Source organism: Varroa jacobsoni, unplaced genomic scaffold (assembly GCF_002532875.2).
Source record: "Varroa jacobsoni isolate VJ856 unplaced genomic scaffold, vjacob_1.0 contig03548, whole genome shotgun sequence".
Taxonomy (NCBI): Eukaryota; Metazoa; Arthropoda; class Arachnida; order Mesostigmata; family Varroidae; genus Varroa; species Varroa jacobsoni.
In genome coordinates, this window is record NW_019215040.1 from 1 (window position 1) to 23061 (window position 23061).

A 23061-nucleotide genomic window follows, 5' to 3' on the forward strand; every position below is an offset into this window, starting at 1 on the left:
TATATATATATATACACATACATGTGTGTGTGTGTGTATGGGTAGAAGTATGGCTACGAAGGAAGGAGCCTAAAGAAAGAAGAAGGACAGAATTGGATCATGTCAATTATTAAAGCTCATGACTGTTTATGTGAATGAGGCGACAATGGCGGACCGCTAACAACTAAGACAGTCTATGAGGTAAAGTCGATTCACTCCTTGTACACCTCGTGGGGTGGTATTAGATGATAACAATACTTCTATTATTATTATTATTAAGATACAATGATGACGGTTATTATTTGAAATACTAAAACTACTATTATTCCACGCTGAACCCAACTGAGCCCATATTCTCTATTAACAAATCGTATATATATATATATATATATATATATATATAGTTAGTAAATTATAAAATTGGAACCATAAAGATAATGACAAAACGCTAGAATATGAGGTAAACAGGCGATGTGGCATTACATGACAATGAAAATAAACATTACAATAACGAATCACATAGATAGATGGATTCATTGAAAGGAAGAAACCGAGCATGTGCAGTGACACGAAATGATATACCACTAAATAAAAGGAAATGTCGGAATTGAAACAAATTGGGGAAAAACCGAGTGGACTAAACAATAGACAAAAACGTTGATAACAAATATGTAGCTATATATATTATAATAGCGAGAAACCATAACAAAAATACTTAATATTATTGTAGTAAGTATAAAGTTAGTAAAATACATATGCACTGATGTATGTATTAAGACAGAAGCTTTCAACAGCGGAAATGATACTCAAACAAACAAAGGAAACAAACGAACAGAAACAATCACGGAGTGAAGAAAGATAGACAGTTACTAGTACAAACTAGTAACAATGAGAAGCCATTACTAGTAATAAGGTTAATAAAAAAAGTAGACAAATAACTTTTTTTTAACAATATGATATTTACTAATGTAATTACTATTATTATTTTTATAATTATTAATTAAATTGTTAAAACGACTATCAGTAATCACAAAACTAAGCAGAGTGACGAAACATGATATAGGTAAACATCGGAGACTGGGAACATGGGACAAGAAATAATTAGGTAGCACTATGTGGATGGCAGAACTAGCCGATTGAACCAGAAGATTGCTAATTTTGGGTGAAAATACTAATCGAATTATTACCATGAATATTGAAATACACGACAATATAAGATAATGAATATAGATGTAATAACAATAGAAACAGTTAACTATAAAATTTCTAAAAAAGGATTACCACGTTCGACGCAAAACGTCTCCCTCTACCATTTTGCCCCAAGCGCCTTTGAAGGGAGTGTTTAGTATAATTAATATTACATGATTATTACTATTATTATTAAGAGTTTCTATTGCCACTATTAATATTAGAAGAAAATGCTCCAATGCGTTTAATCGAGCGACGAATCTGAAGACTTCTGCAATTACTGTAATCAGTGATTACTAGTATGCATATACCGAAATAGACATAGAAAAGGCTTCTTTACAAAAACTTACTTATGAACTCCAGTTAGTATATAAATAGATATATAATTCGACGGTAAAAGTAAACTCTCTAGAAAATCGTAAGTAAAGTCAGAATACTAAATATCAGTAAAACTTGGAACGCTGTGGATGATTTTTGCCATTGTATGACGCTGTGTTGGAAATACATTGTAGTGCGTGTCGCTTGCGGGACAAAACATGACAGACAAATATGCCGATACGAACTGTAGACCTTGCGCAGAAAACTAAATTTGAGCAGTCACTGTTCTCATGGAAAATAGAACGAGCTACGTGCAAATATACGGAAAAAAATGGAGGCGAAAATGTAATATATATATATATATATATATATTATGCGTCTATATATATATAAGATATTAGACATAATGATAATAAATAACAAAAAAAGTTATGTAATTTTTCACATCATCGAATTTACACTCATGAACTGAAGATATATAATTAATGGACACCCTACTAGGCTTCAATAGAGTTTCCGAAAATTAAAAAGAAAAAACCGTATCAAAATTATCAAGGGAAGAGTATTACATTGCGTGCGTTTGCCAAAAAATGAAGCAAGTTACTTTGTTAAATAAGATTCAGCTCGAATTTTGCATCTACGTTGCAAACAGCGTTCATTCAAAGCCTGCTTCGATCGCCACGCAATACAATGGGTCAACAAGATAGAACACGAACTAATAATAACACGAATACGTAATGGAAGCTAGTAGAAATATGCCTCATTACCGTTATACAGTGATCATAATTACAAGTATGATACTAGTAATTATTATCATTATCGATTATTATTTACTGCCTACTAAAGTAACATAGCTATCATTAAAATTAATAGCGCTACTATAATAAGTTATTGCGAACGTGATGATCATTATAGCATTGTTTTACACAAACATAGAAATTGTAAGGAGATAATCAAAGGAGCAAGACACTTACAGAGATAATATTAATAACAAGAGCGAAATCTAAGAACTATGAGAAAGCTATAACAAATAATGTTGATGGTAATGACAACCAGCAACACTTTAGCGTAGGGTAGCATAAATTAGCGTAGTCAACAAAGATAACAATGGACTATTCTAAGGGAAACGAGAGAAACGGTAAAAATTAGGAGAAAAAATATATATTGAATGATAACGATTATGAGAACCGTGCGTGAGCTGGCAAAAAGCAAGTGACAAAAAGAAACAAGCGGATAATAACAAACCTATAGATGACGTGCGACTAAGTAAACTATTTTCAAAACGTCGACAAGATGTGCTTCATTAGTATCGCTTCCGCGAGGGCAACAACCAGATTTCAAAATTCAAAAATACCTTTCAGAAGTATACAACGATTGATGATTTGCGAGGGATAATGACATGGGAAACGAAACAACGTTGTCACTATTGCGGCCTAACAAGTAGTTTGCCAAAAAGTATTTTCTTCCGCTCAGGTTTTCTATGCCACTTAAAAATGAAGGAGGAAAGAAAAATAGTGATTATGATACTGGTGGAACACCAATAATAACAAAAATAATAATAATGATAATGTTATGAAATACACTTCTAATAGTAATATATACGTTGCGTATTTTACATGTACAGTTAAATAAATAAAATGAATAAAATAAGCCTCGTGACGTAGTCAAACTGTTAACTAATGTGTGTGTATGTGTTCAATCCCTTTCGCTTAAGTATTGTAAGTCTAGTTAGACAAAAGAAAATAATAAAAAAGATTCTTGGTAGAATAACTTAATTTTTTAGTAATCAAAAAAGTATTCCAGCTACCTAATAGACAAACATAACTATACAAAATAGATGTGTCGACAAATACGGAGTTTTAAACTCAGTTAACTGAGGTCCAGTGTTTTCTTCAGTGTTTCTACTATTGTAATACTCCATATATTGTAAACAATGATTGCAATACGCTGCGGGCCCAGCCAAATGCTACTTTCAACGATTACACTTGTCCGATGTAGAGCCTGCATAAGTGTTGCTAAGCTTGTAAACAGGACAAATTTCTCAGAGAAACCGCGGATTACCCATATCTATATACACGTGCGGCACTAAGCAACACGTAAGGTGTAAGCTCGAATCCGGGCGCGTTTCATGCTGCAAGCTATCTGTCTGTAGTAATGTCCAACGGCATAACTACGGAAAGTAAAGCACGCGAGAAGATACCATTCCCGTGAAATCTATTTTCCAAAAATACAACCATGTATGTGAATTCGGGATAGCTGCAAAAGGCTCCAGTAGAGCTTAGTTTTTAATATAATAACGGACAGTGTTGTCATAGCAACGGGATCCTCCATACATTGCAAAAAAGAGCCCAGCATTGAGCCACAGTAAATGTAATAGATACTAATTTTTCTTCCTCTAAATAAAATGGTAGGAACGAAGTTCTGGAAATTACAGCCAGGTTTGATTCGTTGCTACTGAAAGTTCAAATTGAGAATGCATTTAGGGAGAAATACACGTTATGCACCAGGCATCAATTGCCATTGTAGTGCAGGATTCGTTTCCACTAGTAATAAACTTTTTTGCTTGCTAGAACTAAACACGTTGACGTTTATTCCGTAATCCCTGGATCACTGTATTTACCCAATCGCTGTTTAGTCATTGAATTTAATATCAAACGCTCGTTTTCGATTCTGGGGCAGGACATAAGGCTACCAAACCATAATCAATATAAGCATACATTTTGTGTAGAATGAGAGGGCTCTAAGAAGGTCTAAGGAACAATAAGGCTACGACAGAAGTGCTTAAAATACTTCTTTTCCCGCTCACCTAGAACGTTCTGGCATTTTTTTCAAGTACGGGAAAACACTGACATTTTCACTTTCATCAGCACGTCTGTATTACTAGGTGCGACCTATAGATAATTAGCATGCACTTGACTGAACCGGTGTGAAGTAAAACTAGGACAGTAGCTGTCATGCAACGGCAGCTAAAAACCACATACCACGAAAAAACAAAACTAAGTGTCAATTGTGATCGTCGACAAATCAATTGCAACAACGAATATAACTTAGTGACAAGAATATATTGAGCAGCAGTCAGCATTTCACTACAGCTAGTTGAAATTCTGGTCCGAGACACTTCAATGGATAGAAACTTATAATCCTTATTGGAATATCATCAAATGAGGGTTAGGTTTTACGTTTGGCGCTCAATACGATTTACCCTGAAAATTGTTTTTCTTAAAATGGACAACCACTATGTAACCCACAAGATTAACACTCTGTATTTGCCTAAATCTAATTATCAGCATACACGTAAATAATACGACTTCGTATTTCCCGATTTTTACATTCAGCTTTATTTAAACATTCAGCTATGAAGCTTAGTATTTACTATATCAATCAAAGTTGATCACCAAAAACTTCTTCATTCAAAGCTCTTTTTTGCGCTATCTTACAAACTAGGACCATGTTATGACAGAATTTAAAATTCAGTCTGTCTAGCCAAAAGAGGCCTTTCCGTGACATCGCTGGTTTGTGCTCAAGTGCGAGTCTAGTCATCTTAAAATCGCCATATCTCTTCTTTGTAACCTCCTGTCTAGATTGGTATACCAGGCGCAGGTCGTACGCGCTCGAACTGCATCATGTTAGGATCAGCGTAACCGTGCATGCGCCAGGCCTTCAATTCGTATGGAAAACGGTCCTCGACTTCCGTGAGTTTAATTCCAAGGTCGGATATCAGTCGATATCTTTTATCAAGTTCATCCGATGTATTTTCGCGCTCCAGACGTTCGAAGCTCAATACAGGATGCTTCGGTAGAAGCATTTGGGTAAATAATATCTTCCGTCATGAAGAAAAACAGAAAATGAAGCAATAGAAGGTATAAGCTTAGTCAAAAAGCATCTCTCAGAAAACATTCAACTAACACGGCTGACAACATTTTTCAAGGAATCAAGAAGCTATTCCTGTGGCAAGTTTGCTTTTTCTAGTTGCTAGTATTGATTGAGTAACCTGCTAATTTGGACCGGGCATAAAGCTCGAAACATTTAGTAGCCTAGTTTTTCCGAACAAGTATTAGTGAATTACCTTTAGATACTAGCTAAACGCTAATTGCACTGAGCACTTTGCTAATGACGAATGGATGTTTATTTTTAAAAATTTCGAAAGGTTTTTTTTATATCTATTGTATATGAGTATCAGCGGAATACGAACCCTTCCTAAAAATAATGGATCGAAGCGCATATCAAAGCGAATGTAGCCAGTATCCGGCCCTCGACGCATCACCCGAAAAATGTAATCCACCAATTCACAGAGTTCGTACATCTTCGGGCCAACTGCCTGGTACGTCTGCGAGAAAAAAGTCACGTGAAAGACAGTACACTTAGCCGCAATGGTCGCTCATGATTATTGTAACCAATAATGCTCGAATCGGCAATAAGATCTATTTTTTTTATTTGATGAGCAGGTTTACTCAGTTGAATCAGAAACCTTTGGGCACCAGAGATTTTTCGACTAATCTATTTTATTTGGTATATGACAGTCGAGTGTCATCCAACTTTCTTCAGCCGAGTTCAACGATGGTGGTTGTCAAATTTGTGTGCTGTACCACTTGTTTAAAGGTTCAAATGTACACATATAGTACCTATATGCCGCAAAATGAATTAGTAAAAATCAAATTAGATAAACAGCTGTCTTCTGCAAGGTTCAAATTCATTAATTCACTTCCTTGAGACGTAGATATATTGTACAATCAATATGGAACAGAAGCTTTTTTCAACTCAAACCTCGCCTTCGTTGCCTTTCTGCAAGACGGCCTTGACAACGGCCTGAGCAACATCTGAAACGAAAACAGGAGCCTTATAAACCCCTTTGCCATTTCCCCACAAACAAATGCAGTTATAGTAGCGTCGATAAAAGGCTCCATAATAGCGAATAAAGCGGTCTTTATGGCCATATATATCGGCTGGCCTGAATACGATCGCGCCCGGGAATTCTTCACGAACAGCTTGCTCGCCCTCCCATTTGCTTGCGTAAAATTTCGAGGCCCCTGCAAATCACACCCAAAGAAGACACCCACATAAAGATGCGTTTATTTTTCTATTTTCTAATTATACCTACTGGTCTTAAAGCCACATGAGCCTTCGCAACCAAAGACCAATTAGGTGCGGTCATTGCAACAGGCCTCTCAAGTTACAGCCCATAAAACAGTCATACATCGGCCGCCACTTAATAGGCAAAACATTTCTGGTATATCAAACCCGACCGCCCACGTTCTTATGCAAACAAACCGTACCTAATTACATAGGAAGCAAAAAATACCATATGAGCCTCTTTAGATTGTAAACACTTAAATAAAAAAGAACTGCGAAGGTGATCTTCAAGAAAGATTCAGCTTATCAGTACCTCGCAGTTTCGGTATAAAACAATTACCATTTATTGGATTTAGTTCAACAACGAACGTGTCTCCTTGATTTACATTTTACAGCTCTTTTGGTCAATCCAACCTCGTAGCTTCTGTAAAAACGTCTGTATTTGAGGCTTTGGAAGATTTACTTCTCTAATAAGAAGAGTAGACTTCTCCATTCATAGGATTATCATTGGCATGTTCCATATCATCCGAGACCTCAAAAAGCTGCTAGGAGTTATTGAACCTGTCCAGTCTCTGCACACCCACAGCCTAGCACATTCGAGTCAAGTAGTGTTTTGCATTGGACAATCGACTTTTCAAAACATAGACGTCTGAACTAAGAAAATAAAATGTTGAACCGTAGAAGGTGCCAGGACACGCTCTGGCAAGATCTGTCATGACCTACTTAGGAGGACACACTATGCAAGGCTATTAGACAAGCAAACAGTCTTTTTTGATGCTTGAAAAGGGTACGTATCGCCAATGGCTCTCTGAAAATCATCACAATTGATGCGCAAGGCTCTTAGGACTCGTTAGCCTGTTTCGCGTGCTATTTTCTAACTTTCCGCATAATCTCAACAGTAATGAAACTCAGTGAAAGTGATGAAACTCAGTGAAAATTCCACACTGCCGCACGTCCGGGATTTAAAAATCGGAGTTGAAAGATATATCGTTATACATGATGATTCTACTATGAGAGCGATACGAGTGTGCGATTCCGATCGTTTGGAAAGGTCTCTTAAAAATTTCTGAATGACCTGCCACCTATTGATATAAAGATCCCGCAAAGTTGGTTAAACGGCGGTTTCAATCTCAGAGCCTGCACTCGCTATTAACAAAAAAAAACCAACCTCAAGCAGCACAAGGCCTTTAAACTATAGATGCATGCAGGCTAGCGTCTACGGGTGGCTTCAATGGACTCTTTTGTACCCGCAGCATGACGCGATTGTAACCAGAACCAGTCACAGAACTGATGCGCACACGACAAAATGTTTGCCACTCCGTCAATGGCCTATAATAGGTACAATTTGTTAATAACTAAAAATTCAGATCTCTATTGCGATCAGCCTTGGATTGAAATTCACCGGTTTTTAACTTAGCTAAACTCAGTCTCTGGTAAAGCAAATGAGTCTCGCATCCTAGTTTACGTTTAAACAAGGTTAACCACCTTTGTGTGCGTATCGGATTAATTACGCATACCATTTGCACTTAAATGGTTCGCAGTAGGCAATCCAGCAGTTATTATATTAGAAACTGTCGATATTAACTAAATAAATAAATGCTAATGCTAGGAAAAGAGTACGTCTAGTGGGAAAGTTGCGTGATCGATTCATTAACTAGCGGACATAATCAGGCTCGAGTAAGAAATGTTAGCTGAATTCGAACGATACGTACGCACTGTTTTCCTCTTTGGATTCTCCACGGCGTTCAGGGCTGAAAAATGGATTAGCTTCTCAACACCGCTTTCACGAGCCAGCCGAGCAATCATTCTGGCTCCATCGACGTGGACATCTTTGAACGAGAAAACGCTCGTCTCGGTATCCTTACCAATCATGTTAATGACGACATTAGAATATTGCATCGCCTGGGAGCAACAAGCGACAATCACATTAAAAAGCTCGGTATTAAAAAAGTCGATATGCACTTAGCAAAATGAACACATACATTAAGATTAAAGTAGACGTGCGCTATGCGTAAAACACTGGGAGATCAGGCCTTCTACTTAGAGGTGTCCAATATTGGAAATCATGAAAACGTCCATGCAGAAGGCTAACATTTTATAACTAGCTCCCTATGACGGCAATATTAAATTAAACCGACACCAAAAAAGACTGTCTATGGTAAAGTTGCATTGCTATAATATGGTAATTAAAGATCAGCTGGGAAACACCTTTTCGAAAATCTCTTCTTAACTTCTTCTGAAAATGCCTGTGCCACTAATCTGTTTGCTTATATAAATTTAGTGAGTCCGCGTAGAATCATAGTAAACTCCGTCCATCTACTAACCTTAGCGACACTTTTTTCATCCTTCAGGAAAAAACTATGAAATAGGACCTGACCTAGATCGCCGCAAATTTTCATTGGTGCAACCCGATAGAAATCTCCTCTGTAGGGGAGGATCATCATGGTTCCGCATTTTCCCAGTTCATTAACGACGGGGGGACCAAGCGTTCCGGAATTACCGAATACGGTAGCTATAACTCCGTTAAACGATGAACGACCCCCAGTACCCTTACGAATGACTTCCAACCTGAAATTTAATGAAGTCAAGCAGAGGCCGATAAAAAATGTCTAGCAAAAGTACGACGTAATATAACCACTATGCTATAAATATCGCTAGACATTTTTAGTAACAGTTTTTTTGGGAGCATTTTTATCAGAAATTTCGAATGGTCACAGGTATGTTTAATCGTTAATGATAAAATACTTATACAATCCGGAAAAACTTCACGAAACTACAATCATAACTGATCAATAATAATCATACATTAAGTTATAAAAGAATATTGATGTAGTAAATGAATTCAATGAAAAACGAAATAACGATATCTTGAGTGCACTCTACAATGATAAAGTAATGTTACATCCTATTTCAATTTCGATGAGCACACTCTATTAATTAACTACTGATCAGGGTCTACTAGCAGTTCTAGAGATCAGCTTCGTATCAGAATCAGACATGGCAGAGTCAGATCGGCTTTAACCATACTATAGCAGCGTAATTACCGGCAACGGTCCGAAAACCCCAATATATACCCCTACTTTTGATGCAAATAACCACAACTAAGTAGATCAATAGGGGCAAGTTCAAATCCATCCATAGTGTACAATAATCCGTGATATTCTGCACATGCCTAAGGTGATGTCGCAAATTGCTTAGAAATTGAATAGAAAAACAGTCGAATGAGATTGCTATTACGCAAGCACAAACATAACAGTGATCAAACTACCTATTATTATCGCGTAAATATACAACTACACCCGTACACCTGCTCAGCATAATCTAGCACAGGTATGCATTGCATACAACAGTTTTCATCGTAAAGACATATTAAAGCGTATGGAAATCGAGTAAAGAACCGGACTGTTGGTTAAACATTTTACAGTCCTTGTATTTGCACTGAATTTTACACACCTATCACCCTTGGTGCCTAGACCGGAGCCCTTGTCCCTCCTGGAGACAAGGGTCCCCAGGGGGGCAATCCAAGTGGTTCCGGAGAAGACCTTCGTCCTCACGCACAGCGACATTGCAATGTTATTAGATGACCTTAATGGGCGGAACAAGGTTTATGATAGTCGAGCCGCTACGACAACAATCGATAAGATGCTATTCTGTTCAGTTGCTGCAATGAGTAAAAAATTAGAGCATATGTTTGTTTTACCTACACTTTATAAATGCTGCACTATCCAATCATTACATTTATCTGTGCAAGGCCATTATGAAATAAGCAAAAGAAAACCCGCTACGATTATGCTTGATCTCTACTAAGCAGTGCAATATGTTTCGCCTTCTCAACGTTGCAAGCTTGTTTTTGCATCAAAATTGAAATACAAGTTGAACGGTATAGAATATAAATAAACGTAACATATCTGTTTCGTTTGTAAATCACGATAGTGTACAATGTTTCCAGGATACAATGTGAAGTTATCAGCTATGGTTTCGCGCCTACTAGCTCTCCATAAATACTTAAAGCTCGGAATGAACGAATCTATTTTATTTACATAACATAGAAGATTTCAGATCACTGAAGGAAAAAAACTTTCATAGTAGGGCTATATTTAAAATTCAGTGCACTCTTTCCGTTCAGTTACTCAAATAAACCGATAGATATTCTCTTGTGTTTAGCGGCCGCAGGAAATCGGCTAAGTTGCTGCTATATTTCAAAGAAAACAGCATAATCAAAATTGATTATTAAAATGCATTAAATTGTATATACATACACATAATGTATAAGTTCAATGATCCGACGTAATGTGTAACAATACTTAATTTTTGATTATGCTGCTTTATTAAAATGTAGCTGTAACTTCGCCTCTCTCTCTCTCTCTATCCATGTATAGGTATAATGTACATATAGTTCAAATTTGTAGTTTTTTTTTGTAGCTTTTTATTTCCGATTATATATATATATATATGTCCAAATACAAATTCACACTATATATATATATATTGCAAAAGATATGTAATTATCTTGTTTTGTTGGGAGCAGCAATTTTTATTTTCCGGAAATATTTTACAAATATGCTATTTTTATCGGAGACAACCGTTTAATTGATATCTTCAGATTAAAGCTAGACTAATTCTCGATGATAAGGGACTTAGTATAAACAATGGTTTTATTACGTAATCTTCAATGAAGCACTTTTGCATACGCCTAATTACATAACTTCTTTCGCGCTCTAAGCGTGTAGTTTAAGAGAGTTTCTGTGCACCTGCCTACGCAATGCATTAGGCGAGATGGCCCTAAATTCGTAATTTTAGTGCATAAAAATGACTTTGTTTGTCATTTGTTAACTTGTTATCTTTATAAAACGCCACGTGTCCGTTCTTTTAGGCCTAGATATCGCCGTAAATTTAGATATAACTATATTATTATTTATTTTGCCTGTTCCTTTCAGATTCGTAACTCGTATTAAACCTTCCATCCTAACAACAGATCTTCAAAGTAATATTAAATAGCTGTACCAAAGTCTTATCATCTGAAAGTCAGCTATGAAAAAAGTTAATCGGCATAAGGTTACGCAAAGTCAGCCATAAGTACAAGAACTTGCCTCAGTCTGCGTTAGACTCTCCGATATCTTATCATTTTTGGGTCAGATATATATGGACGTAATTTCTCTTATAGACCTATGAAACGGTATCGTGACCATATGCCAAGCTGCTACTCGCCCGCGCTGAAACTTAAGCCAGCGATGCTTCTTTTTGAGATTCAGTACTTTTAAATGTCAGTATTTTTAAGTAAGGAACTTAAGTTCTTTACATTCAATAGTACTAAAATTTAACGTAATAGACAAACGCGTTACGAATTTGGCTGTTTCAGTAAGATTATCGTTAGAATGAGATTTATTGGAATACAATTTTGGAACAAAAATATACGTTTTACGTGAGGATTGCAGAATGGAGCCGGGGAACACAGGTCTTCACATTAGTGACAAAGCTGAATTATTTCAGCAAATGATTTATAATAATAATAACAAAATAAGTGACATGATAGAATCTTGTAAACAGCTTCAGCCTTTCGTATGTGACTCATTTGTTGCTTTATTCTGAAGTAAATCTTTGTTTATGCCAAAAATTGCTTCCAAAAATAGTATATACTATTACTACTATAATGTTAGTATATGCTACTAAATAATAAACTTGATGGGAATAAATGTTTGTATTTAATTCTTTTTTCATAAATCTACTTCTTATTGAATTCTTCTTTAACCGCCGCCAATAGCTTTGGTTGACAGAAAATATCGGCCGCTGACTTTGCCAGTGCTCGAGCCGCGATCAGAGTATTCGCTTGCGCGCAGTCTTCGCCAGCAGCCTCAGTAAATGCCTGCAATGATCATTTCAGAGTGAAACATTTGTTAGATGAATTATGACATTAAATCTCTTGTTAAGTGTGTGCTACTTAATGAAAGCAAATGAAACCAGCTGTATCTACAAAGCACGTTAGTTTTGTTAGCTCTTGCTTAAGATTTATTCCGACTTTCAACGCGTTTCCAAACGCTTATCTCGCGTTTAGCATATATATATATTATATATATATATATATATATATATATATACATTAGATTACGTACGACAGAGTGGTTAGGTCCCTTGGCGTCGATGCGGAAGATAGGTTGAATAGTAGGTACGATCCAAGAAACGTTACCCACGTCAGAGGAAGCCACAAATGTTCCTAATTTCTCGGCTCCGTCGAACTTCATTCCTATTCAAAAGCACAAACAATGATGGCTAACAACAGGCTACTATTCAATTCAGTGTCACGCAACTCACGAATTACAATAAAGAAATGATTGACTAATTGGTTCATTCAAACATATTTGCGATACCTTCTATTTATATCTTCATACATCGAAAGCAATCCCTTATATATAGCCATCCATATGTATTGAAGCCATAGAATAGTTTTCTTTTAGCCTGGAACACCACGACAGATGACTGTCTTTTGGCGTTTTATAAGTACTGAATGTATGAGGTACGATAAAGTTCAATGTCATATACCGTACCGTCAATTTCACAATGCTGCTTGTAGAGTTGTGCCAGTGTTTCGTTGCTCTGGAGGGGAAGGTAGGTGCAGTGCAGGGGTGAAACCTTTGATTTAGTGGCGCTGACCAAAGCTCCAGCCTTTACGCAATCGTCCACTCGTGCTGCCAGCTCCTCTAGCTCAGCGATGCTTGGCGCCCGATACATTATAATAAGCGAGGCGTAATCGGGAACGATATTGGCCGCAGTTCCACCGCTCTTAATAGTTACTATTTACAGAGAGTTAAAATTACAGATATGTTCTACATTTAATAGGTCCTTAAGCACAATTCTTTACCAACATTGAATAGTGAGATTAAATATACGAGTAGATGATTACTATTATACGTTCAATTGACCCATGTATACTGAACACCCTTACCGTGAACTTTACAGTTAGGCTTCAAGTGCTGCCGCAACATCGACAATGCATTGTAGCAGCTTACAGCTCCATCAAGGGCGTTCCGGCCGTCCCACGGGTAGCCGGCGGCATGAGCAGCTTTGCCGTAGAACTCGGCTAACAGGACATTAACGCCGATAAATAGGGGAGTCGCCTCTGAAATCGAATTAAATCCACATCGTATGATTATCATGAATATATATAAGGATTGAATAATGAAATTTTTCTAGCCTCACGTTAAGCCTCATTAGCGGGACTGTGATCTTTCATAGTAGAAACTTGCTTACCATTGGCGGTGTTGGAAGGATGGACCATCATGGCTACGTCGATGTCCTTGAATGCCCCTCCATCGATAAGTTTTTGCTTACCACCGTTCGACTCTTCCGCAGGTGTTCCCAAAACGACAACCTGTTCAACACAGTTTCGGGCATTTCATCTACGTACAACTATTCTGAGCAACGTCAAAAGCTTTAAGGATACAATGTACTATAATAGATTGCTGCTATTCCTATGAGTATTAAACCAGTTCCAGTCGGAATATGTCGCTCAGTTATAGTTCAGATAGCTATGAAGCTGAAAAGTTATTTCACTTATACTTCACTACGCTACGCTGTGTTATTAGAACATCGAACGATGCAAGTTATGATTAATGTGTAATAAGGCTTTCGATGAACTAACTTCTTATATTGTTGCCTTTAATATTGATTGAAGATTATGACTTATGTACATCTGCTGGCGACTATATGCCGACAACAGCGAATGTGTTATAAATTGGATAAATGAACATAAACATACTCGAGAATTAATATGTAGCTCTGTTTTTAGCCCTCACCTTGCCTTTCACGTCAGGATTATTTTCAAGAAAGGCTTTGATACCTATGCCAGCGGCGTATCCCGCTTCTGCGATTAAATTGTGCCCACACGCGTGGCCCACATCTGGTAGAGCGTCATATTCGCACATCACGCATATAGTTGGTCCTCCTATATGAATCCATTAAAAACAATAGCGATATATCGATTGAACTAATTCATTGTCAGGTAGCATTCGAAAGACTTTAAATATATACGTTTATCACAACCTGGCATACGACTAGGTTGTGCTATCTCATACTCTACACATACGACGGCTTTTCTAGCTTGGCTGGAGCTAATGTTATAAAAATGCTCCAAGAATAATTGATCCAAGGTCCTATCAAAGATATCATTGTACAACAAACACCACCTCACTGCTACTCTTTTGGTTAATTATCGAGTCAGGCCCAGCGATTAAACTCGTGGGTAACGAAAAGCATAATAGATCACACGATTGCTTATATATAGTCCAAATATGATATTAATCAGGTTTATGAATCCTCTGTTCTCTGGATGGGCGAAGGTCGGAACTATGTAGTGTATAGTCTCGTCCATCATGGCGCTTCTTTGATAGAAATCGAGGCCGCCCTCCGCCAATTTTCTATCCCATTTACGAGGATTTTTCAAAGTGCTGGAGTTGCCAATAGGTTGACGGAGGTCTTTAACAAACATTGGCGTGGCCGTCTTGAGGTAGACGAGCCTGTTATCGGTTGTCCTATCCCAAGGCTTTTCGAATGAAGTTTGTTTGGTTCAAATGGTCGAAACCGTTTCTGATTAAGCCCATCCCGTATGTGAGAACTTTCGCAACTTTGAGGTCGAAAAGTCGCAAAGCAGTTGAAATAAACGATCCGTGGATGAGAAAGAAGTATTGAGAAAAGCTCTTTTTTTTGTAATATGTTAGGGAAAAATCTTAGCCGTTATACAAGGTCAGTAATTCTAGATACGCGAATCAATTGACATATGTCAGCGGTCAGCTCGAGGGATACGAGGCGTGTCATGAAGCGGAACTCCGCCAAATCCCTGTTATGCTTTGTTAGATGGTCAGTCCCATTTTTGGGACAGCCCTGTTTCCCTAGAGTGTCACTACTATTAAGTTGAGCACCTTTGCGGGAACGCCAGCCTCTGTCAGCTTAAACCTAAACTCCTTAAAGCAGAATCAACGGCAGTTTCGAACCTCGCTTCGAAAACGTTACGTTAATGTAGAGCCCGGGCTACTTAAAATCTCTTTATATTGATATATATATATATATATATGAGAGTAGGATCTTGCACGCTGTTTCGGTGGAATGCTCCTTGCTGAATCAGCACTGATTCTTGAGTATCGCATTCTCCAGGAACAGTCTCCCTGCCAGCAAATACGAAAGAAGTTTTGTTTATAGCAGATCTCGGCCTAGGGCATCAGTTGGTTTGGATCGCGTTTGCCTTTTGTAATAACGGGAAGCGTTACCCTCAGCCAATGAGGAGGAAGCAGCTCGAAACGAAGACACTCATTCAGCAAAACAGCCCAGCGCTGCGCCGGCTTTCATGCGGCCTTAAGGTGTTCATTCTGAATTCTGCACAATCCCGCTGCTCTCTTTGAAGAAGGTTCCCTCTGAGGCACCCTGTTAGTAGCTAAGAACATTCGAATGAAATCGTTGATGGACGCTACTGAAGCAATGGGGCATAATACATGCCTGTGGTGGCCAAGTTATCTTTATAGCTGGCACTACGCCTCTCTTATGTGAATAGTCTTCAGCTGTTCCAGGTGTTTTTGCGCTGGGTGGCATGTCGCCGTAGATCATTTTACACCGCAGCCAACAGACCCGCTGCCGGTTGTAGTATTGCCAGAAGCTTAAAGGTACCGTCGACACGGCCGCCGCGGTTGTAGTTGTAATCAAACCATCGCCGATATCTCTTAGGGCGGACCATACAGATCGAAAATCAAGATCCTAGCAAAATAGCGCAAACAGATAAACTTCAGTCGAGTTTGGCACTGAAAGAACTTCATCAATCCGTGCTAAAAGCATGTTACACTTGAGTACAGCTTATTAAACAGTAAAGGTTTATTCCTTTAAGAAAGCAGATCCTAACAGCGATATAATAATATAAACTAGCAATATACGCCGTATGCAAGAGTTTATGTGAAGTTCTCTGAGCACCTTTGCGGGTTGAATAGGTCGTGTACTCATGATCGTTTGGAGCAATACAGGCACATACCTTTTATGATGCAGGTGAGTTAACTATTTACATCAATCTTTCAATTCGCAGCCCACAAACATAAATTTGAGTGGCGTTCTTATATTGAGGTCGGCTTTCCAAACCTTTAGGGAATGTAACTTCTGAAAAGCTAAAGACGATTCTACATACCTGGCGTTCCCTCGTACGTCGCTCTGAATGCAGTGTCGCACTTGAGGTAATGGGCGATTACGTTGAATCCATTTTTTCTGAGCTTCTCAACGAGAAAGTCATGACATTTATGCTCTTCAAATGCCAGCTCGGGGTGAGTATGAATGAACGTTGATACGGCACGAAAGTCCGCTGCTTTCTCGGTGAATATCATATCAATCGATGCATAATTTGCAGCCATCTTGGTCTACACACAGTGACAGAGCTCTCTTGGGAGTTCTACGACGCAGTTTTGTTACGATTGGCCAGCGATTGTAAAAAAGATCGACGTAAAGCGTTTATATTACAAAAAGACGACACATAATTTTTGGGAGACACGTGTAGTTCTGTAGATTACAGTGGCTTGCTGAGTCGTTTGTTGACTCTGCCTTATAGAAGAGCAAAGACCGTATAGGAAGACAGCATTAATATATATGTATATATATATATATATGTTATATATACATATACATGTACATATATCTAAAAAAATACACCATACGTAATAGACCCTAATACTGTGTTTACAGAATATTTCCTTCAGAAGTGACCCCTTAGGCTGTGATACAGTACTCAAGAAGCGTCTTCTCGGATCCGACTTATGTCAGGTGTCATATATTAAATCCGTTAACTTCAGTAGTAAAGCGTTTTTCTGTATCAAAAACGTACAGCCGTATTGCGTGTGTGTGTGAATCATGTCAGATGTGAAGCGTAGACAGTCATAGATCACTAACCGTAAGTGAATAAACACAATGCGTATAGTTAATTTATGAATGTGATTCTGTTAATACGTAAGTCTTTATCGAAACGAGAGGAGAGCGACGGCGTAACTGAGCGAATAATGACCGTCAATGCAGTGGCAGTATTCCAAGTTGGCAATGTGCACGGTATATCTGTACTCCTTAGGAATGTTCATCCGTTCTTAAGGATTTCCAGGATTGAGGCACTTATCACAAAATACCTGGAATCAGAATAAATTAAGTCAATCGCCCCAAGAAACGAGTGGCTGGGCAAGGCATCAGCAAGTGAGAACCAACCGGAGTAGTGGAACTGCTTTTCAGAAGGTGGCCAAAACGATTCAGGGCTCTTGTGCACATTTTAGGAAAGGTTAATTCCTGTGAAAATAGACCGATGTGTAGGTTAGCCTGATTTTAAGGCTGGGAAGTCGGGTACTTGTCTTCTTAAGAAGTGTTGAAAAGACACGTTGACAAAATCCTGAAGTATATCATTATCATAAAACTTGAACACAAAATTGGAATAATAATGCGCTGTCCGATTACTAATAGGATTTTCGTAAGGATAAATAATTCTCACAACCATTAACAGAGAGTTTGATAGTGCGTGTAAGGAAAACACCTAACTACGTTATTTCAATATTGCTGGATGTTGAATGAATAAGGGAATTATTATAAAATCTCTGGAAAATAGATATCTCGTATTTTTTTCTTTATGTTTCGATTTTTACGTCCGGTATCATTAGACATTTCATCAGGCAAGTTAAAAGGCAAATACGCTACTTACCAAGCGTTCACAAAGACTATTTGCCATATCCTAAAAGAACAACATTTTCTCATTTGGAGGACAGAAGTTTTTAGGTTGGGTGCTAAAGAAAAACTTCAGAGCGGAAGTTCTACAAAGTTTGGATCTAGAATCAACCTTGTGGAATCTTGTCTATCATGAGGTGCCAGGCATACCATATTTGCCATTAGCTACATCGATTTGGTACCCATTATAACAACGCAGACTGAGGAACTGGACGACAAAACGAATCAGGCTTTCGTCTTCACGGTTCACTGGACAAAAAATCGCTTTTTTCAAGTGGCGTCTGTAAAAAGCTGACCATTCTACTTAACAGATAAAGGAAAACTTGTAGGATTCAAGCTAAAGGTATGGGGAAATTTAACGCAGATAGACAAATAATACCTAGATGCGAAGCAAACAGGAGCAGAACATATGCAATATGCAGTAGAAAAGACGCTGCATGGTTCGCTTAACTTGGCCAAATTTATGTCCAGAATTAGACGCTCTTTGAAAGATACGACGCGCCTCGTAGCGTCGGTAGCAGAAGCGGTAACGTTATGTGCTGTGTGTTGGATAAACAACCAAGTAGAGAGACGGCACAAAGGGTAGTAAGAGTGGCGAGGGTATACAGGACTGTTTCTACCAAAACGATTGTGGCATTGGCTATAGCTTGGGGTTTTATGGCGAAAGAAAAGATAGAGACAAAAATTAGACCTAGAGTTAGCAAAGATAAGGAGAACCAGAGCACGAAAACGGCAAAAATAATAGTCACCCGGAAACTAGGCAAGGCTCCTTACCCCGGCTTTGCAGGCCAATAACAATGGCGAGCTTATCTATTGCACAAGTATTGACCAGACAAATGATAAAGATCGGAAGAGGGCAGCACGCTATATATGTGCTCTGCATGTCAGATAAAACAGAGAAAAAATATATTGCCTTCAAATATGAAGCCCTGCAAAACGACAGAAGAGATAGGATTACGATTCCCATTAAGGTTGTCAACCATATGTTGGCGTCAGCAGAGAGGCGAACTAAAGAAATAATCTTTTCCAGAAAAATCATCTGCAAAGAAGAGGGATTCAAAAATGAGAGAATAAGAAGATCGGAAGAAGGGCGCCAGCAGCCAGCAAATAACTTATACAATAAATAAACACTCCTAACTTAAAAGAATTAATTTACGCTCCCTTCCTTCGAGAAGTACTAAGATAGAAGCTGCAAAAAGTGATGAGGGAGTGCTTTAGTGCATGTTATTGGGCTCCAGACTTCGTTACCTTTAGTTTAGTTGAGAGCTGAGTCACTTCTGTTTGGGAGGGAGATCCACAGCTCCAATAAATGGACTGTTAAGGAAATAGCTGGAAGTGCCCGGTCGAACATAAATGTATTAGACAATTCCTCTTGAAGAGGGAGTTTTGAAAAATGATGACTCCACTGTTCTCTATTCACTCCAATAGAGTTATTATTTAAATCTAGTTCACCAATGCATTAGTAAATAGGAACGTACGAGTGTGTGATTTAATTTCTTACAATTGATTTGTCTAGCATCGCAGCAATTGAAGTTTCTAACGTGCAATTAAGGTACCTCCTATTAAGATTTGCTAATATAATAGTAATTCATGTATATATATTAAGAATACGAAAGCCCTACCCGTTTGTTTTGAACCTGACTCAAACCTGAACTATAAACAATCATGTTATTGTATACACGGATCACACTAAACTAATGGAGACCAGTCGACAATGCGGGTTACTGTACGTGCTGAGGAGGGAAGTCCGATTTTCATGCATTACTAGGGATTGTTATCGATTTACGTTAGCAGACGTAAAAGCGAAACTATCGGTTTGAACTTCAATTGAAGTGATGAATCTTTTTTTTTCGTATATCCGCTGCATCAAAAAACGAGGTGTAGCCTTTTTTTAAGCGAATCTAATTTTGCCTTCAGTTTGCGCGTGACTGTACCGTAAGAAAGTTAAACCTCCTTAAACTGTCACAGTAAAAGAAATACCGTTACTGCAATGCACTGGCATAGGTTGACTTAGACATGGCAGTACCAGGAGGTAGTAAACTAAAAGACTTAATTTACAGACATTATAGACTCAACCAATAGGTACTGACCACAGACGTCACCTAAGCTCCTTACGGCAAACGGTTGTTTTGTATCATCCTTGCACCTGCGTGAGATCGTTAATCTAATGGGGTCAAAAATAAGATAATAGCATAGACACGCAAGCCGCTGCTCTGTTGCACGCAGTTGTTGGGGCAAAGGACAGCAGAAAAGCCTTACAGGTGTATATAGCTCCGAAGTTTGTCGAAGAACACTTATTTGGAATTCTACGCCTGGTGGAGACGCTGTTAATATGAGAAGCTCTGCTTGGGAAGATTCTAAACCGGATTCTATGAGGGATAATGCCAAAATCCATGCGCCCTTAGGGCATTGCGATCCGTATAACAGGTTAGGAGTGTGAGTTAATGGTGACGATATGATGATACTTACTCAGTACGGTCTTCCTGAACTAAGAAACACTTTCTGTCAAGCGCGGTGGCCAAAATGGCCAGACGGTTTTGGGATTCCCGATGGTGTTTTACAAAATATACCGATAAGACAATAAATAATTGGGCACGGAACATTTAGTAGAAAGTGTATTGCACAATAGAGGGTTGAAAGCGAGCGGAGAAATCAGATGGCAAAGAAATAACGTAGCTATGACTTGTTTGAATGCGCTTGCTACTTATGTTGAAGTATTAATATTTTCTCCGGAGGTTAAATAGCTGTAGAATAAATAATAATATTATATATATACGGAAAAATGTAAGCGTTCTCGTATTGAAGCCGCACGTTTAATCTTCAGCTATGATATAGCAGAAGCAAGATAGAGAGATTGTTTACAGATAACTCCATTCTGGCTTGTAAAACAATTGTTAACAAAAAGGCATAGTAGTATAAAGTTCGTATTACAAGAATCTGGGTAAACAGAATGCACTATTTTAGAAAAACTCACCAAAGAACCTGTGAGACGTTGTTGAAAAAAACTAGTCGTAACTAATGTTCTCAATCGCGCACCAAGTTATTTTTGCTGGGTAGATTCAATATACTAGATTACATTTTTAATTATGTTCACTGAAAAACTATATCAAAGACGAGCAGTAATTAAGACATGAGTACATGATACCCTTTTCCGCTGTGCGGGCAACTCAAGTTGCCACCCACCAGAATTTAAAGACGACAACCGGCAAAGATTTCCGAGATAGAATATGTAACACCTGTGCAGATATTCGATGATCTTCGTTGCTCAGGTAGATAGAAAGTGGAAGTAGTGTCTGGTTAGCAGAACTGACTGGCACTATTCGAGCCGTAGGTACCAGCTGACACACGCGTGAGAACAGAATCGGCTCTTCTTCTTGTGAGAGAAGGAAGCCCTAATGCCTAAACTGCCATTGTCCGAACATAATGGATGGATACTTTGACAAAACAGGTTAAAATGTTTTTCTCAGGGGGTTTGAACGATCTTTTTTTTGGCTGAAACAAGCGGACCATAGTATCTATTCAGGCTATTCAAGCAGTTACTCAGCGATTAAACCGAACAACGAAACGAACTCAATAAGATACTCGAAGACGTATGCTCGATTGCTTAATCTACCTCCACGAATTTTTTAATAATAATAATTTATAGTTTCTCGTTCACTGTATAGCTAAATATGACAATTTCCGAACCTAAAATAATGTAAATGTTAACCATCCAATTAAACATTGCTAACAACAGTTTAGACGCTGGCCACTTTTTTTTCCCGTTAGATCATCGTTAAGTTTTGTCAGTGTAAACAAGGTAAAAACACGATAATTTTTATGGCTTTTTTACTTAATGTTAGGCAGTTAACTACCACTAGTAGCCACGTGGTCCGTATATCTATTTCCAACAAGGCTACCTTGAATAGATGCTATTGAGGAACTTGCGTAGGCGTCAGTTGCATTTTGTGAAAGCCATCCCGTCAGACATCGGTTCGCTTATCTGCGCTCATCTATAATCGTCCCTATTTCGAGCTTTGCTGCTCTAGTACTTAATCGAAAAGCTAACGCTTTGTAGACCCTATAGGCATAGGTCTCAACAACTGAATTGCATCGGTGCCCGTATTTCCATGCTGTATCCCGTATATGAATCTATATTATACAAACACATTGTACCTACCTTGAAATCGACGCTGGTTTATTAGGCAGAGGACGCACGTACCTATTAATCGTTGTGAGCACAGCGAGCCCAACACCTGCTTTAGGATCAAGTCAACTACAATGGCGATGAAAAAAAACGAGAGGAAAATTGCGTGCTCTCAACAAACGAGCGCCGCTTCTTTTGACACCGGTAAACGCAGAAGAACTGCCAGTGGCGATGGCCTCAGGCATTGGCATCCAAAGGAAAACCCTTTGCCCTTTCTCAGTTAACGCGCTTACACCACTACTATATCAACATAATAAAATGGCTGTTAGTAGACGGGAGCAGCCAGTACGCCCGAACTCTGCTATAGAGACAGCCTGATAGATAAAACTTTGCAGGTGAGAGGTATCCAGCATGCTTGATCATATCATAGCTGCCGCGCGAGTATCTTAAGTGGATGACGCTCCCTTTGGCCGACGCACATGGCTGTATGCGCTTTTATGTGAGTAGCTCTAAAGCTCACACGCATCGGTCCTGAGTACTTCAGAATCTGAATAAGGGATTTATCAAATTTCATAGTAGGCTTATACGAAACTCTACTACTATTAAAGGAATAATAATGGAAAAAAATATATATGTATATATATATATAGTCGGACATGGTG

General features: G+C 38.4%; 2 protein-coding genes across 4 annotated transcripts; both read right to left on the reverse strand.

The window, feature by feature from the left end:
* Positions 1 to 4799: 4799 nt before the first annotated feature.
* ND-39 (NADH:ubiquinone oxidoreductase subunit 39) lies at positions 4800 to 10162 on the reverse strand. Its single transcript, XM_022854484.2, has 6 exons — positions 10009 to 10162; positions 8880 to 9123; positions 8268 to 8457; positions 6250 to 6512; positions 5678 to 5812; positions 4800 to 5305 (listed from the first exon to the last, which is right to left on the reverse strand). Exons 1-6 carry the CDS (start codon positions 10119 to 10121, stop codon positions 5063 to 5065), a joined length of 1188 nt encoding a protein of 395 aa, XP_022710219.1. The 5' UTR covers positions 10122 to 10162; the 3' UTR covers positions 4800 to 5062.
* A 1738-nt stretch (positions 10163 to 11900) lies between these two features.
* Positions 11901 to 22623, reverse strand: LOC111272846 (xaa-Arg dipeptidase). Of its 3 annotated transcripts, XM_022854487.2 has the most exons (9): positions 22475 to 22623; positions 17576 to 17690; positions 16712 to 16969; positions 14346 to 14494; positions 13801 to 13921; positions 13496 to 13669; positions 13098 to 13343; positions 12666 to 12796; positions 11901 to 12418 (listed from the first exon to the last, which is right to left on the reverse strand). In XM_022854487.2, exons 3-9 carry the CDS (start codon positions 16929 to 16931, stop codon positions 12278 to 12280), a joined length of 1182 nt encoding a protein of 393 aa, XP_022710222.1. In that variant the 5' UTR covers positions 16932 to 16969; positions 17576 to 17690; positions 22475 to 22623; the 3' UTR covers positions 11901 to 12277. The 3 variants fall into 3 exon arrangements, with proteins under 3 accessions (XP_022710222.1, XP_022710220.1, XP_022710221.1); XM_022854485.2 differs by lacking the exon at positions 17576 to 17690; XM_022854486.2 differs by lacking the exon at positions 17576 to 17690 and having other exon boundaries at positions 22433 to 22623.
* Positions 22624 to 23061: the final 438 nt, after the last annotated feature.